The sequence below is a fragment of the Gastrolobium bilobum genome, unplaced genomic scaffold (genome assembly GCF_033153095.1).
Source record: "Gastrolobium bilobum isolate Gb01-03AN ecotype WA unplaced genomic scaffold, APGP_CSIRO_Gbil_v1 utg10862, whole genome shotgun sequence".
Lineage (NCBI taxonomy): Eukaryota > Viridiplantae > Streptophyta > Magnoliopsida > Fabales > Fabaceae > Gastrolobium > Gastrolobium bilobum.
Window position 1 is genome coordinate 128,419 of NW_026897833.1, and position 18,961 is coordinate 147,379.

General features: G+C 34.7%; 1 protein-coding gene across 1 annotated transcript; it reads left to right on the top strand.

Moving 5' to 3' along the window:
• Positions 1-450: 450 nt before the first annotated feature.
• On the top strand, positions 451-18,153 carry LOC133310717 (anaphase-promoting complex subunit 4). The gene is made up of 19 exons (XM_061511688.1): positions 451-642; positions 746-857; positions 1,091-1,182; positions 1,803-1,886; positions 2,602-2,841; positions 3,686-3,766; positions 4,390-4,526; positions 4,740-4,900; positions 4,975-5,075; positions 5,171-5,245; positions 6,033-6,212; positions 7,437-7,519; positions 7,594-7,692; positions 9,072-9,176; positions 10,844-10,985; positions 11,155-11,382; positions 11,493-11,645; positions 17,096-17,177; positions 17,924-18,153. Exons 1-19 carry the CDS (start codon positions 574-576, stop codon positions 18,016-18,018), a joined length of 2,319 nt encoding a protein of 772 aa, XP_061367672.1. The 5' UTR covers positions 451-573; the 3' UTR covers positions 18,019-18,153.
• The last annotated feature ends 808 nt before the right edge of the window (positions 18,154-18,961 follow it).

Here is an 18,961-nt window from a genome sequence, read left to right on the forward strand (position 1 = left end):
ATATTATTTGTCTCTCAATATGAAAGAGCTTGTTTCTTATTACATGAGAGAAATAATATCCATTTTTATTTATGAGAAAAGTATTTGTCATTTTAAATGACATAAAGTTATGTTATTTTAGGAGAGAGATAGACACAAAATAATTTTTTTATTTAAAATTTTAATTAAAAAAAACACCTACTTTCTCTCTTCCATGATTTTTATTTCTTGTGTTTATCTCTCTCATAAAATGACATAACTTGTGTCATTTAAAATGAAAAATATCATACCCTTCATTTATTTAATGATATTCTGTTAATACTTATTCTCTATTTTGCTGTAAACAAAAGCAACATATTTCCATCAAACGAAATACTTAACTTTGAAGTTGAAGACAGAGAAAATAAAAAATAAAAAGCCCGCCCCGGAGTCTCGTTCCCTCCCATTTCTTATATCTTAATTCTTACTACCACCTTCACTGCTACACTGCTTAGGGTTTTGCTTCGCCCACGGCATTTGCTCTTTGCTTAAATCAATTTAACTGAATCACTTCACACTTTAACTTTTTGATCAAGTTCAGCGTTTGTGTTAGATATGGAAATCGACGAATCATGTCGTGTGCTTCCCTTTCAGCTACAATTCGATAAACCTCTCGCCTCCCAGGTTTTTTTTGCGAATTTCATGTTGCATTCTGTAACTGGCATTTAGATGAGATGCACCATTTTTATAGTTTGTTTGTTTATGTGAATGAATTTTGGAATAATAGATTAAAATTGCGGAGTGGAATCCCGAGAAGGACTTGCTTGCTATGGTTACTGATGACTCTAAGATTTTGCTCCATCGTTTCAATTGGCAACGCTTGTGGACCATATCCCCAGGTCTGTCAACGATTTCGCTATTTGTTTGTTAATTGATTGTGAAAATTGCTTAGTCGGAACATGTGATATTCTATCATGTTCTTTGTGAAATGGTTGAAATTTGAAACTTCCTTTAAAGAATAAACACCGTTTTGGTCTAGTCACTCGTTTGGATTTTGAAGTCGTGGTTGTGTATCAAATGATACTACAACTGCTGTGCTTGGTCGTTAATTGTATGTTTCTTTTTCCTGTAGGAAGATGCATAACGTCCTTGTGTTGGCGTCCTGATGGAAAAGCAATTGCTGTTGGGCTTGAGGATGGAACGTTGTCGCTGCATGATGTTGAAGTGGGTAGTAGTTTTTTTTCTTCTTTTTTGCAGAATAATCTTTTTAGGCATTTATTCTCGATCAATTCTATACACCTAATTATGTTTTAATAAATGCTTTATTTCATAAGGTGCCCTGAGAAATTTAAACGGAAAAATGTATTTTTGGAGCTTCTTAGAGTTCCTAGACTGACTGTTTATTCAGAGTTATACCAGAGTAAACAAGCTGCTTCATGTTTAGTGTCAAATATGATTTTGTTTGTTACGTTGATGTATTGAAATATTGGTTTGAGTCTATTGTTGTGCACTTTTACCATTGTGACGGATGTCTATACAGGCCATAATTCTGGACCAAAGTCCCTACTTGTTCAATATTACTTTGATAATAAGATACTTGAGATTTGCTAGTCTAACAAGTTAGCAATAAGGTATTCTTCAATCCAAGGAAGAAATTCAGTAAGAATCCAACAATGTGCTTGAACAGGCTTGTTTTCCTGGTCAATATAAGAAGATAGAGAAAGTGGATCTGTTCCTTTTGTGGTGGTGCTTTTGTCTTTCCACCTATGTGTGGATAGGGTTTATGGTTGGTTTCCTTTAAATTTTTATGGTGTAACTAATTCCTGGTATTTTGTATAAGGCAGAATGGAAAGCTGTTAAGAAGCTTAAAGTCACATTGTGCCTCCGTCATATGTCTCAACTGGGAGGAGGACAGTCACCTAATTACAGTATGCTTCTTCCCATGTAATGGCTAATTTTGATATTTAGTAGTAGTTTGATTTTTAAAAATTGATTCAGAGGAATGTCTCGAAGATATTTACTATCTACTAAAATAATGTTTTTATGTATACCTTGATTTTGTAAAATCCAAATGGCACATGATGCTAAGCCATGTGTTAAACCATGGACATCATTTTCTAATGCGTAGTGAATATAGTATATGCTGATCATAAAGTTCAGCTATCACACCATACATGAAGTATTTCTTATAAAATAATCTGTAGCATTGTAATTCTTTTAAGATGATTTCTGTTTGGTTTGTGTTATTGTTCATGGTTATGATTAAGTTGGAATTAGAGTTAAAGATTGGAAGAATGCGTAAAACATATGGTGGAACAAAAACAAAGCAAGAGGAAAACAATTTCAAAAGTATAAAATACCAATTACATTCTTATGGTTTATTGTTTCTCTTATTTCTCCTTGTTTTACTAATAAAAGTTTGTTCCAAATAAAAACACCTATGCATTGTTTCTTCAACAGAAACTATGCACAAGTACCATCCCACATTAATATTTCTTATATCAATGGTATACGACTACTCACCCTTCCCCTTTCTGTAGGGTGTATTTGCACGCTTTCTCCTCTTTTTCATTTTTTGTGAAGGGGTTGGATTGCATTGCATTTTCCAGTATTTTAATTTTTCCTCCCTAAATTTTCTTTCAGGATGACTGTGGTCACACTTCAAAGTATGAAGATAGAACCTCTCGATTCTTTCCTCCTGCCCCAAGAGTTCCTCGTATGCCCGGATTGGTATCTGGGGATAATGGCTTCATGGATGATGGTGAAGATTCATTTCAAGAGCTGTCAAATTCCTCCCACCAACGATTCAACATCCTGTGTAGTGGAGACAAAGATGGAAACATTTGTTTTAGTATATTTGGCATCTTCCCTGTAGGGAAAGTTGTAAGTTATTGTCTGTCATAGAAGTTATCAATTTTCATAACACAAATTAATTGCTGAGGTGTGATGTGGATTGCCATCCTAAACTTTGGGATTGTGTTAGTTGATTTATTACTTTATCTCCTTCCAATCAATTTGATTTTTTTTTTTTTAAAAAAAATAATCTCTGGAAACCTACTAAGCTGTATTTCAAGATCAGAATGCTTAAGAATTAATTGAAATTTAGTTTGCAGCGATAATTAATATTTGATTGTCTGGCTTAACTAAAGTAACTGCAAATGCTCTCTTAGTTAGTTTCTACGCTAAATGAGGATAACTATTATGGTGCTGTTGATTCAATGTAAATCTTAATGCTGTAATATACCCTTCCTGCTCGTACATTTTTCCTTATTGGTTAGTGAGCTTAGCATAACTTTTCACTCCAAGAAATTTATAATACTATTGAAATTTTAGGGATCAGAGAGAGAAGAGGGGGAGGGAGGACAACAAAGCATGTTTTATTAATGAGATTCTAAATAATCGTGATACATTACTTTAACTTACTAAAAATAATGACTACGAAAAGACAACTATGTGTTTACTTTAGGTATAGTATAATCTACTACTTAATTAACTAAGATTTTCCTAATAACATAATAATTGTCCTATCTTAGAAGATATCACACATACTGTTGATATTTTTCTGAGAAAACCAATAAAATTTTTGCAGACAAACACTTCTAAAATAACCAATACTAAAAATTAATACCAAATTAGCCTTGTCTATTTTTTATTGCCTTTATTTTTTGTTATTATGTTTTCTTTTTCAATTAATATTAAAAACTTCTTATGCCTGTTGCTATTTCAGAACATACATAACCTCATCTTTCCTGCTTCCTGCGATGGTGCAGAAACAACTCATCAACTTTTAAATGCTTCCATACACAAGGTAGATTCTCTTTCTATATTGACTGCTGAACATAATTTGAGGCACCCTTTCCCCTTAGTTGGGGACAGAAGCAGGAAAATACAAAACTATAATTTGATGCTTGAAATTAAATAGTATGATTTATTAGCATATGTATGAGTATTTTCAACTTATGAAATATGAGAGATGGAACAAAGCGAAATTCCACTGAGGCAGCAGAATGAACTATGTCAAGGATGACAAACTATCTATGTCTTTGTTCGAAATTCTGCCAAAAGATTAGTGAACTGTTGGACCCAATGCTCTGTACTCAACCTTTAGAGGAGAAGGGGGGTGAAAGTGAGATTCCATGCTTAATGCGTATTAATGCTTGAATGAATCAGGGAAGAAAGAAAAAAGTTGAAACTACAACTTGCATAAGTTAATTAGTACCTGTAATGAATCAACTCCTTTAAAAGTTTAAACTTTTAAGCGAAGGCACATAAATGATTTCATATTACATTTCTAACTCTCCCCCATCATGCTAGATCCTTTTGGGCTTGAAGTTTGGCCAATACACTTCCCCCCATCAAACTTCAGTCCACTTCTCTCCCAAAAGCTTAAGCTGATTACTTGTAGAAGCTGATGTAGTTACATGTCACTAGGTTGCTTTATCAAAAGATCTTTGTCGTTTGATAGTCATGTGCTCAGGAGACCTTGTTGAAGTTGGTGTTCACATGGCTGGGCTTAATGAGCATGGCCTGCATTGCTTAGCACTGGATACATCTATATTTTGGAATAGGTAAACATTATTTGAGAAATACAATGTTCTACTGTTACATGACTTGAATGTTCTACTTTTACAATCTTTCGAGATGCCTCATTTTTGTTTTGTAAAATATAAAACCTTATGTCTTTGAGAGAAAAACAAATGTAAATGATGTGGTCATGCTTTATAAGGGACATTCCTTCTGCCTCTTATTTCTGCAATTCGATTCCCTCTACCTTTGTATAGGAAAAATGAGCTCCATCAGGTAGCTCAACAAGCTTCTAATATTGAGGATTTGACTGAGGTTGTTCGGACATCGTTATCAGTTATGTGTAGGCAGTGGTCTGATGCCATGCACACATTTCAGGAGAAGTTCAGCTCTTTGTCTACTTTGATTATAGATCACGGTAACTGAATAACAGTTATAGGATTCATTTTTGTTATATCCTTTAATTCATTTGTTTCTATCATTCATGACTAGGATTTGATTCCTCTCCTCAAGAGGAGTTTTTGAGCCTTTTGGGTGGTGCAAGGACTGGTCCAGCAGTTCATCAATTTCTTGTTAACACTCTTGGTGAAGTGGTATATGGACAGCCTTATCTATCTTGTCATGTGTTTACTTCTTCATGAAAAGTTTATGAATGTAGTTTTCATTCAGAAAGTTTATTGCTTTACAGGGTGTCAAGCGTATTTCAAAGGTTCTTTGTGGTGCTGGGAAAGAACTTCAACGTATTGTCTTGGACCACCTCCAGGTGCAACATTGAACTCTCCCATCTGCAGCAATATTTACTAATTGATCATAGGCTTTTTTCTTGATCAATGAAGACTGTGTCAAGGTCTTTTTGTTGTTTCTGTAACTTTTCTTCAAGCCTCATAAGTAGGTTAGACGTAGGTAATTTCACTCCTGCCATGCCTTTGCAAAGTAGGCCGATGGCCAAGCCTCCTCCTAGCACAATGGTTTGGGTCATTAGAAGCTGTTGCCTTGTGGTCAGCTTGAAGTGTCTGAATTTCAATGTCTTTTAGAAGTATTGCAATTGAATTTATAATTCTAAAGCTGAATTTCAGTTTTTTGTCACAGAGAAACCTTCATATAATTTTTTTTCTTAAGTTTTTTCAAAGGAAAAGTTAGCTTCACCTACTTTTATAACAATGATGGAGAGTACGTCCAGGAGATCAAAACTCAATTAGTGCATGGCAGTGTATTGTATCAATTGTTAAGATATATAAAATCATTCGTGTGTATTCACCTAATGAATTAAAGTTTTTGGATGATTGGTTCTTCCATTCTTGACATGGGATTAGAACTTGTTAGGGACCCATTTGCAAGGTATTGGACTTGGAGTCTCACATTGGTTATATGGGCAACTAATGTGGGGTTTATAAGGCCTTGGGCAGTCCCACCCTTTGAGCTAGCTTTTGGGGTGGTGCACCTCAAGGTTCTTATCAGAACTTCATTTGCTTTTTAATCTATTCGAAGTATTCATACAAACTCCACTCCAAGCTCTTATATATGAAACTTTAAGAGATGTATTTTGTCAGCCTGCTGCAGAAGTTATTGTATTCAGAATGGGAGAACTAAGAGGGCTTTCAAGATGGCGTGCACGCTATCACGGCATTGGCTTGGATGAGTCACTTATTAATAATGCAACAGAAAAGGCTGGTATGCTACTTGTACAAGTTGAACGATTTATGAGGGTTCTTTCATCTGTCGTGCAGCAGGTGTGCCTTTTTTAAAGTTTGAAATGGATCTTGCAGAATTTAGCTTCATTATTTCCAATGTATACTCTGTTACTATCAACATTATAATAGTTTCATGATTTTCAAATTTATACTTTCATGCGAGCTGTAATAATAATGCAAAATCTGTGTATTGTTCTATGACTAAAGTATATTAATTCACTTATAATAAATAATTAAAAGGATAAATTTAAAAGGAAACTCAAGAACGAACATGGACAAAGACCGGGGGGGGGGGGATATAATCAAATATCGATAATTCAGTTAGTCATCAAATCTAAATTTCAGTTACACGTATATTCTTGCAAAGATTCCAAAATATTCCTAAACATTCCTAAACTTACTAACACATGTAAACCAGCTTAACTTCCAAGTGCCACTTTGGGTATCTGGTGAAACCACAAAATTACTTTTGTAGTCAAAAAGCCGGAAGTAACTCTTGGCTTTTTTCTGCTTTTTGTGGGGTCAAGTGTGATTCTAGAAGCAACAAACAAAACCAAACACCCTACAAATAGTCCTTCGTAAGGTAATAGATATCCTGATTAAAACAAGTCCCCTGAACAATAGGTTAACAATTTAATGAAGTCTTCGGTCATGTAGGAACTTTAAATTTCTAAACTTTTGATCAAGTTGTAACACTTAACAATCAATTTTAAACAGACTATTGCAGGTACACTCATCTCATCCTCATTAATGTACTATGTTACATTTGGCATCACCTTTAAATCCACATGACGAATTTGCTCACTGAAAAGAACTGGGGATATAAACTATCCAAACCAAAATACATAGGAGTTCATGACCAATTAAATATCTTGTGTGAATAAGTATTATATTGATTCATTTTTTCTTGAATTTGAGTGATTCGTGAGAGGTGTTTCTTCATACCTATAGCTTTTGTTACTTGTTTTTCCATCAAGTTAGAAGCAATACTTTTTAGTTGGATGAACACTCGACTCTAAAATGGTGATGTATGTATTATCTCATTTTGTTTGAAGCTTTTTTTTCTTTGAATATGTATCTATTTCTTATGCTATGGTTAAGTGAACATTTTGTAATATCAAAGAGGAGTATTTAGATTTCACTTGTTTGAACAAAAGCAATGTTCAAAAGATGTCCGTAGATGCATTTTTGTATAAGCATATTCTGTCTGTTAATTTTGTTTTTGTTTTTTTTTCTTTTGGTTTCCTACTTTTCATCAACCAGTATTCGAACTTCTTCAACTGGCTATTAAAGTGTATAAAATTACTCATGTCAGAGCCAAGTGACCAGCTTCTACCATATAACAGGTTTGATTAACCATTCCTTACTGTTTTGATTGTAAAAGATGTTTTCTGTCTGAATCTAATTTTGGTTTTGGCAGTGAACTTGTTATTATATTCCTGAAGTTTCTGTATGAACAAGATCCAGTTAAACAATTGCTGGAAATATCAGAAACAGATTATGATGTTGAAATTGATTTGTAAGTTTTGTTTTCTACTCCCAATTCGTTTATTATTTTATCCAAATTTATTGTCAATTTGCAATGTACATCACGATCAAAATAACATATCTTTGCTTTGTGATAGTATTGGCACAACTCTAGCTTGTACAGCTATTATAGAGATTTGAATGTTATTAACACTTCACACTTGATATTTCTATTTCTAGGAAATCGGATATGGATGAAATGGTAAATTTAATAGTTATATATCAAGAAGGTTTATATATCATGTCCAGGAATTTGATTTTCAACCTCTGCTACAAATTCAGAAATGCTATTGAGGAAGAGAAAGAGAGTAGTAAAAGAACAGAGGCGAGAAATCCACCATAGAAAAAAAAAAGGAAGAACCACGTAAAGCTTGCCTATCTCTTTACATTTCTTGCAATGAAACCCTCCAAAAAAGTGAAATTCCTTTAGTTGAGCACCATAGAGAAGCAAAGAAAACTGCCTTACACATAGGAGAGAGAGAAGCAAAAAGTTGTACTTGAAAATTCTGGCATTCCTTTCTAACCCATAAGCACCAAATTACAGCGTACACTACACACCTCCAAAGGACTTTCCCATCTTTACTCCTCCCAAAACTTCAGAAATGACATAATAGAAATTTCTTACAACTCTGGAAGATCAAGATTCACCAAAATTACCAAAGACAGAGTCTATGCCACAATAATCTAGCAGCTGAAAAATGTAAAAATAAATGACTACTATTCTTGGAATTAGTGAAATTAATAATTCAAACAGTAGGGGAGAGCTTTGTATTCTCTGCAAGTCTGCATGAAATCATTTGTATTTATCCTTCTAAGTGCTTAGTGCAAATGAAAATTTTCTCCTTAGAGGGAGCTTGGACTTCCAATGGGGATTTGCATGAAAAACAGTTTTCCTTATTTGGAGAATAAATAATGAACTGAAATAGTATTTACTAGAGCACACTCCAAGGGAGTTTAAAAACCAAATCCTGCTATCTACTGAAGAATGGTGAGCAGGGTTAGCAAACCAAAAAGTGATTCTAGTTCCAAAACTTCTCTGGGGAAAAAGGAAATTCCAGATTAAGTATTCTGGAGAGAAAAGAAGTTGCTAATGATATAGTAACACGGAGAAGATTAATCATTCAGAAGGTGGTGGAAATAAAAGAAGAATGAACCCCAACCCATAAATCTTCCCTAATTTTAATACAAGATGCATTCCCAAATCTAAAAAAAGTAAATATAGGAAAGAAGCATGAATGAATTTCCAGTAAGTGATAGAATGTTGTGTAGATGGTCTTATACAAAATATTCAGAAAGTGTGCATGCTTTATAATAGTTTGTTCATATTAGTATGAATTTCTGATTCAAATATGATTTTGTCAAATTCTTCAGGGAAACAATGCAAAGAGTTAGAGAATTAGTTCAGTTTGGGGGATTTTCTGACACTGAATATCTAAGGAGAACATTGGCTAAAGAATTTCAGCAGATGGAATTCAGGTATTTCTCTTTGCCCTTTCATTCCTTCTAATTGGATAAGGTTTGGTTGTTGCTGTTGGTTTTGCCTTTATGTTGCACTCATCACCAAGTTACTGACATGATAAATCAGAAATTATTATGAACAATGTTGCAGAAATCTTGCGAAAATGTCATGAAAAAACTATTTTCATTCTTTGTAAAAATGCTTATTCCATAATAAAAAGAAATATGGAATTGTTCTCAGTTCTATTACCTAGAGAATCTTGGTGTATATGAACTCTGAAGCATTATGACTCTTTCAATTTATTACTCTACCAGTTTAGATGATGAGCTTGAATGCATACAATCTTAAAATAGTACTAATGAAAAAGATTTTCTTTTTCCTGTTTTGAAATTGATTTATGTGACTGCAAAATTTTCCTTAAGCTAAAAGGAAAATTCTATAGAACTGCAGTAAGACGTGCAATGTTATATGGAGCTGAATGTTGACCAGCACATAGGCAACATGAACATAAAATGGGAGTAGCAAAGATGAGGATGTTAAGATGGATGTGTGGTTATACGAGGATAGATAAGATAAGAAATGAAGATATTCGACGTAAGGTAGGAGTACTATCGGTGACTGAAAAGATGAGAGAACATAGATTGAGGTGGTGGTTTGGGCACGTAATGAGAAGGCCCCTGGATGCTCCTGTAAGAACAAAAGTTTACTACCAAGAGTTTGACGCAAAGAAAGGTAGAGGTAGATCGAAACTTACTTGGGGGAAGGTAGTAAAACCATAGTAGTTAATTGCGCCGCAATAGCGCCGCGAGCCGCGCTGTATGGGCATTGCGGTGCCTCACCGCAAGAAACCGCTTCGCGCCGCATCGGAACGCAACAGCGGCCATTGCGATCACAAATCGCGGCAATATTGCTGTCATAAGGCAAAATGTCAATTTTTCCTAAAGTTAAATGTGTATTAGAAAATTTTTAAGGATTTTTTAGTTTATTTGTGTCTCTTTCTGTCACTTCTGCTATCTCTGCCTTTAAAAAATGTTTTTTTTTGTCATTATTTCTGTCATATATCTATTCCGCTATTTCCGCAACCGCAACCCGCTATAGCGCTATAGCGTTTTTCAGGGTTGGCCGCGACATACCGCAATCTGCATTTGATAACTTTGAGTAAAACAAGACTTAATGGAGTGAGATATAGATTGGCGGGCGGAATGGAGAAAAGCTATTAGCATGGTGGAGGGTTAGATCTGTTGTTATTCCTATATTCCAGATGGTCCCTTTTTAGTCCTTTTCCTCTTTATTTCCCCCCTTTTCTTCTTTTCCCTCTCTTTTCCTTTATCTCTTTTCCCCTTCCCCTTCCCCATCTTCTTCCTTTTTCTTTTTATTTATTTATTTTTTATTTTTTTACACCCCTTTTATTTTTACTTATTTTTATATATTATTATTATTATTATTTTATTTTTATTTTTATCCTTTCGTATCTTTCATTTGGGTTAATCTACAACTGACCCCAATTAGTTTGGGATATTGATGTTGATGTTTGAAATTGATTTACCTCAAAAACTTGCCCATTTTCACTCAGCAGAGAAGATAATAAAAGTTAGGTCTTCTAAATCCCAAATATATCTTTTTCACATTGTTCCATGTCACTGGATTTCTTTCAGATTTTCATTGTGACTTTATTGGTTTTCAGCTTTAAAGAGGCTTTTCAAATGCCTTTTACTATAATCTCAAGAAAGATACTTTGTGAGGATTTATTACCACTGTTTCCTCTTCCTTCCTTGGCAAAAGAATCTTCATCCATGAGAATTCCCACTTCAGTATCATATTACGAGGTACTTCTTGATATAATGAACATCTTTGCTAATTTTTTAATATTCTAATCTAGTGCATATGAGGCCTTTTATTGTAATATATCTAGAGTAATTTGAATTTGGTGTCAGTTGGCTTCTAAATCTATCAAACTGCTGTATGCTTATTTTCTTCATTCCTTTCTTTCTGTAGGATTCCTCAAGAGCTTCTTTGTCACATTACACTAGTCAAAATCAGTTCGTCGATTACATATCTTTCCAAGTACCTGATGAGTCTTTCTCAGATATAGTAAATTGCATATGCATAGTCAGAGGATTTATGCACGACTCACACTGTCTAAAGAAGGGGAATAGTTCCTTGGAAGCTGTTCTGTTACGTATTCCTGTTGATTATCAATGTGTGGATCTGTCTTTGTATAAGGTAACATCGGAGAAAATTGGAAATATTTCAAACGACCGTTCCAGTCCCAATTTATAACCTAATAGCAAATCTTGAGATTTGATATTTTTAAAATGTGTTGTTTGAAATAGGATAGTCAAATTGCTTTGTTACTAAACAAAGCTACTACTACGTCAGAAAGTGCTGGAGATGCTTGTATGATGATTCTGCAAGCTAGTGATCTACCATATGTCTCTATATCAAGATCTGCTTATATAGATGCCTGGAGGTTACAAGAACTGAAAGTAAGTCATACCATGTCCGTTGTTTTCATTGTTGATGGATAAATCAGTTATCTCTGTAACCAATGCTTTTATAAATTGCTATTTATAGAAGTTCAAATTCATTAAAGTTAAAACTATGGACTTGAGGGTATTTGCAAATTACATCATATGTTTCCACTTCTTTTAGACCACTCTTGTTCTTATATTTGTGAGTTGTATATGTGGTACTGTTTCTTTTTCCTTTCCTTTTTGCTTATCCTTATATCTCCTCAGAAGGGAGAAGCTCAGCCTTGGTATATGTGCCAATAGTAAATACAATTTATAAAAAATGGGAAAAAGGATAATAAAACAAGTAAATAAGGAATAAATATTTTACGTAGTATGAATACCGAATACTGCGTATAAGTCTAGGTAATTGTGCAGACCTAGGAAGCAATTGAGATGCTCCAGGAATCAAGGAGTAAATCTTTGGTGTCCAGAAGAAACACATCCTCCTAAGGTAGGGAAATTCCCCTTGTTTTGTGCATCTATTCTGTATAATTCTTTACTAATCCAAAGGCCGAGAGAGATTAATTTTTTTATCCTCAATCATGTCATTATGGGCTGTCAAGAGTCAGTGCATCCTGTAAGTTTAAACTGTCGGAGCCCATGAATGGCTCTTATCATTATGATAGGAATTAACTAATACCAGAAATGTAATGAAGAAACAAGAAACAGATTCTGATATAGATTTAGCAGATTCAATTGAATTCTGCTACCAAATTACAAACTTCAACTTCTCAAGACAAGAAAGTTACAAATAAAAGAGTAAATCTGGAAAAGAAAGATAACCCAAACACCCTCCCAATACAAGCCCAAATTTCCCAAAGTGCCTACTATCATACAACTTTCTCTATTTAACCACGGTGTCATCATGCATTCTGTTAGACACGTCAGCATAGGTGCATTCTGTTAGACTTTTTGTCCGCATAGGTGCATTCTATTAGCAACTATATTCTCCCGTAACAGCATAGGTGCTAACTCAGCAAGTGGGAGTGATTTCATGCATCTCTTCCTAGCATAAACCTTTTGGGGCCTAACAATTCTCCCCCACAAAACTCTCACCTTGTCCTCAAGGTGAGAAAAACCAATGATAATTTCCCCCTCGATCCTATTGAGGGAATTGTGAAGGCCAACTTATACTTGAAGCATTATGCTTTCTCCTAAGATCCCATTGACTTTGTGCATTAAAGCCATCGTGACTATCACACACTTGAAGAGCATTCAATGCACGAACCTCATGGTTGAAGCCAAAATAAGAATAAACCTTTGAAATCCCATTATCTGCATTCTTCACTCTTCCAATAATGGGGAAAATGATCCTAACAAAATAGTCCAACTCTTTACTTGCATTGCAGCAGCCCCATTCCATATTAGACTGTTCTGAATCGAAATGTCGTAACCATTTCTTCCAAACAGCATCCAAAAAAGTAGCTTGGAATTTTAAATAGTTGAAAATAGAAGAGAATATATTATTAAGTTGTGTATAAACTGTACAAAAGGTTCTCTATTTAAAGAGACTACATTACCTATTAGGCTAAGTCCAAGGAAGATTCTAAAATACAATAACAAATAAAATAATAATTATTATTTACAACACTCCCCCTCAAGTTAAGGAATAAATATTTATCATTCCCAGCTTATTAGTAAGTTCTTGAAATCTATCTGAGAAAAGTCTGTCAATATTTCAGCTAATTGACACCCAGTGGGAATGTACGGAGTGGAAATCAACCCGTTATCAAGTTTCTCTTTGATGAAATGGCGGTCGACCTCAATATGCTTAGTCCGATAATGTTGAACTGGATTATGAACTATACAAATAGCGGACTTATTATCACATAGCAGCTTCATAGGTCCCTCACATCTTATTTTGAGATCATCAAGTATAATTTTCAACCACAATAACTCACAAATGCCTTGAGCCATAGCTCGAAATTCAGCCTCTGCACTTGACCTGACAACCACATCATGTTACTTACTTCTCCACGTCACCAAGTTACCACAAAAAAACATACAATAACCAGTGGTAGAACGACGGTCAGTCACAGATCCAGCATAATCGGCATTAGTGTAAACTTCTAAAAAGAGATTGCCATCATGCCTGAATAATAGTCCTTTACCAAGAGTGGCTTTAAGATACTGAAGAATTCTTTCCACTGCCTGCATGTGTTTCTCCTTTGGATTATGCATAAATTGACTGACAATACTGACAGTATAAGCTAGGTCTGGTCTAGTATGAGCCAAATATATCAGTCTCCCAATTAGCCGTTAATATTGTCCTTTATCAACTGGAGGACTCTCTTCTTCATAACTCATCTTGTGATTCTGCTCAATAGGAGTATTAGAGGGTTTACACCCAAACTTTCCTGTTTCTTTAAGAAGATCAAGGACATATTTCCTCTGGCTGATAAAAATTCCTTTCTTTGAATGAGCTACCTCCATCCCTGGGAAATATCTCAGTTTCCCAAGGTCTTTAACTTCAAACTCAGAGGCTAGTCGTGTTTGCAGAATATGTCTCTCATAATATCATCACCTGTTATAATAATATCATCAACATACACAAGGAGCAAGTGAGCTTCCCATCTTGGGAACACTTAAAGAAAAGTGTGTGATCTTCTTGACTCTGTTTGTATCCAAAGGTCATCATAACCTTAGTAAACCTCCCAAACCAGACACGAGGGGACTGCTTCAATCCATACAAGGCTTTTCTTAATCTACAAACTTTATTTTCTCCATCCACAGAATCAAAACCAGGCAGGATTTCCATGTAGATCTCTTCTTCTAACTCACCATTAAGGAAAGCATTCTTCACATCAAATTGATTTATATTCCAATTGTAATGGGCAGCAAGAGATAACAAGACTCTCATAGTATTCATTTTTGCAACTGGAGCAAAAGTTTCTTCATAATCAATGCCATAGGTCTGAGTGTAACCCTTGGCGACTAACCGAGCCTTATATCTCTCAAGAGTACCATCAGAATTATACTTTAGGGCATAAACCCATCTGCACCCTACTGCTTTCTTTCCATTAGGTCTATCAACAACCTTCCATGTTTTATTTTTCTCCAAAGCATTCATCTCCTCTTGCATGGCTTGAGCCTAATTCTCATCTTTTAATGCTTCGTGTACTGATTTTGGGATTGAAATAGAATCTAGTACTGAAACAAAACTTTTGTCCTGCACAGAAAGGTTAGTAGAAGAAACAAAATGAGAGATAGGGTGTTGAGTACAAGAGGGATTAGAGGAACAAAATCTTTGGGGACAAGATCTTTTTCCTTTTCTTAGGGCAATGGGTAAGTCATCAGAAGCAGAAGCAATGGGTAAGTCATCAGAAGTACTAATATCACGATCAGAAACCAGAGATTTAGGACTTACCAGTGGTTCAGACGATTGAGGTTGTTGGTGAAGCAGTTTGGGTTGTTTCTTTCTATGATATACTGTTGTAAATAATATTTATTTATTTATTTGTTGTATTGGGCTTAGTCCATTAGGTCATATAGTCTCTTTAAATAAAGAACTCTTTGTACAGTTTACACACAATTCAATAATATATCAGAATACCCTTTTTCAAGTTGGTATCAGAGCTCTCGATCCTGAAGGCTCTGCTTCCGCGCCTATTGCCTTTTGAGCAAAACCCTAATTTCTTTGCCTCTTGCTGCCATCAGCAGCCACTGGAAAAAAAATTTCGGGGACCTTTTGGACCAAGAGGACCACCATTGACCTTATTTTTCTTCGATCTATCATTCTACGCACCGTCTCTCAGCCACAAACGACCCAAACACCTCCGACCGCCTCCAATCAGATCTGTTTTCACCTCTTTTCGATGACTTTTTAGGTTCGGTGGTTTTGGTAATCATGGTGGTTCGACTACCACCACCGGTGAGTGTGGTGTCACCAGAACATGTGAATTCTGAACCTTCCTCATATTCTTTTGATCTTTACTTCGAATAGCTCCTTCGTCATGCTCTTTCGTTCCAAAACTTCATGGTTGTTCTCTTGGTACCATCATTATCTTCCCTTTGTTTCTCCATTTTCTTTGAGTTTCAACAACCACTCCTTCGATTGTAGGCTTCTCCTCAGCAGTCTTGATCTCCTCCTTGTCAAGTGTCAACTATGTGCTTCATCTTTACAGCCTTTGTTTCTGGTTTTGGAAATGCTGCTGCTGCTTCCTTCTCCACGATCTTTGCCTTCTTCTTTTCCATGTTCTTTGATTTCACTTTGTAAAAAAAGTTTGCAATTCTGACTTTGGAAAGTCGAATACCACAACTTCATCTGCACACATATCTCAGGCTGGTATTTTTTTGTAGAAATACCTTCAAAAAAGTCCACCACCTTGCATTCTGATTAAGCCAACTCCTACATTTGCACCAACTAAATGCACTTCCTCTAAGCCCTTTCACCACCTCTGTCAACTTCTCATCTTCATGTATTTTCTCCGCCTTAAAATATTGTTTCATTTAGATTAACCATCCCCAAACTTCATCATCTTCTCCGTAGAACTTGAGAATTTCCTTTCTCCATAGCTTTCTTCGTAACAAAGCCATGGTTCAAAGCTACTCGGATCGGATAGCTCTGACACCAATTGATAGGAATCAACTAATACCAGAAATGTAATGAAGAAACAAGTGAATTCTGCTACCAAATTACAAACACCAAGAAAATTACAAATAAAAGAGTAAATCTGGAAAAGAAAGATAACCCAAACAACCTTCAGAGCAATTCGAGCAGCTCTGTAACGCTCCTGATACAAGCCCAAATCTCCCAAGAATGCCTACTATCATACAACTTTCTCTATGTAACCACGGTGTCATCATGCATTCTGTTAGACATGTTAGCATAGGTGCATTTTGTTAGACTTTTTGTCATCATGCATTCTGTTAGCAATATATTCTCCCCTGACAGCATAGGTGCTGACTCAGCAAGTGGTAGTGATTTCATGCATCTCTTCCTAGCATAAACCTTTAGGGACCTAACACATTACCACACCTCCACATTGTTTACTGCCCTATTTGCTTTGCTAGTGTCAAATAGCTGATAATAAGATCAGAGCCATGTGAGACGTGGTACATCAATTTCGAATAGTCATGCTAGCAGATTTGGCTATTGAGTCTGCCGAGAGAAAGAAGTCAAATAACTTTTTGACATAAATACAAAATATCAGACCAACAAAATGATGGAATGTTATGGACCAGATTGAGAATCAAGTAATATTTCAAGGACTGCATTTGTTTTTTTGAAAAAATATTAAATATTTTCCCCTTTCTTTCCAGCTTAAAACTAGTAAACTACCATGAATTAATCTCATTATCTATGTTCAATATAGTAAATTCCACTAAAGTGAATTGCTTACATAATTTAACCTTTATGAAGCTATATATAATTTCTATATTCCATCATTATAGTCATGTTTTTGTAATTTATGTGCATCCAGGATTCTGTCGCTTACCTGCACATAGGGGATGAGAAAGCTCGCACCATCCCTCATTCTGTAATTGCTCCGTTGGCAGTTAGTGGTGAGTACTCACTCTCTCGTTTTCTGTCTTAAAAGCATCAAAATTGTACGAGAACAATCTGCCTAGCACAAGTTCCTGGGAAATATCAAAGTGATGGAGAACTTATACCATGCTAAATCATAAGTATATTCTAATTCTACTTAACCGCAGAATATCTGCACCCAAGTTTAATTACATGCAATATAATTGGTACGAACTAATATCATAGTGTGGGGTGTTGGTCTTCATCTTTCGTGCAGCTAATAAATCGGAATAAGACGTAAAAGATTGACGCATAGTATACATAAATGCATGTTATGCATACGAATTCCAATTTAGGAAGTCAACAAAACATATTTTCGCTTAAGAAAAAAAAAATCAACCAAATTCGGGAAGAATTGTTTTTTCCATTTAGTCTTCCATTAACATTTATCAGTATCCAGATGTCCAGGTTTTGACGTGTTAGAATTTGGAATGCATGTAGGTTTTGTATTATATGTTTTAGAGAAATTAGATATGGGGATCTACAGATTTATTTTATTATATTCAAGGATCAATCATTAAACGGTTCTTGAAATTAATTTTTTTTTTAAATAACAAACTTCTGAATTAAATGAAGTCGATCCTTTTGAATAATAAAAAATTTTCTCCCTAAGATAGTTCATCTCAGTTTTTCATTGTCAAACTGGTTATTGTGTTAATCTGACTATAAGCAATTCAACTGGTTAACTGTGTCTCCTCTGTTCCCTCGTATAACTGGCGAACAGCATCCAGAGGCGTGGCTTGTGTATTTGCTGCAAGGAAGCGTGCCCTGGTCTACATTTTGGAGGAAGATGAAGATGAGGTCTCAGATGCAGAATAATTCGCTCCACTGAATTAATTTTTCCTTTTTTAGCATTTTGATTTGTTGTTATTTATTATTATTATTATTATTTTATTTTTGGGTAGGGGTTGTTTGGATAATCTGTTGCCTCGTAGTTCTTTAACATACAGTTGTAGCAAGTACATATCCTTATTAGCGTTCGTTTGAAAGCACGAAATTAAATGAATTGTTTCTCCTAAGACTAGACGAGTATAGCCTAAAAGTTGAAGGAATAGTTGAAAAACTCAGTAGTATAATTTTTATCCCACTATCCACTGAAAAACTTTTTTCCTTTGATATGGGAAATACGATAGTGGTATGAAAAATAGAGGGAAGGTATAGCACAACATATATTCTCACTAATGAGATCTAGTTTAACATGGTAATTGGTGAATTTCTTTGTGTAAAATTATCTTTTACACATAAAAAAATGTATAGGGTTCATGTGAAGTCATACGAAAAGAAGAGAGAAAAAAAAATGTAGATTCTATATATTTTGATATTTATATAGGAGATAAAATTTATTTTTTACAACATAAAAAATATTAATTCATTTTTTATATAAGAATCGAATGCTTTTATTTTGTCATGATTTTATTGTATTACTGTCGAATCACAGGGTCAGAATCAACTTATATTGGTGTGTTATACTCAATTTTAAACATTGGTCTCCTTTATATTTAATACTTCTAATTATTTATATATAAGTGTGATTAATGACAATTAGAGCATTTAGATATAAATGAAATTAATAGCTAAAATCAAAAATAAAATTCTTGTTCTTATATAGTGGTTCGATACAAGTTAATTATGTCTCATATATTTTCAAAAAGTACTCAATCCAGAATTTTGTTTCTTCTTTTATCTTTTAACTTCCATTCTGTGTACCAAACATGGCCTGGAAATAATTCCATATTTTGCCAATAGTTCTAAGCCACTGCAT

Coding starts and splice junctions, on each gene's coding strand:
- LOC133310717 (XM_061511688.1), top strand. CDS start 574: ATGGAAATCGACGAATCATGTCGTGTGCTTCCCTTTCAGCTACAATTC. Junction 4,527..4,739: donor ACATCTATATTTTGGAATAG/GTAAACATTATT, acceptor ACCTTTGTATAG/GAAAAATGAGCTCCATCAGG. Junction 5,076..5,170: donor TTAACACTCTTGGTGAAGTG/GTATATGGACAG, acceptor ATTGCTTTACAG/GGTGTCAAGCGTATTTCAAA.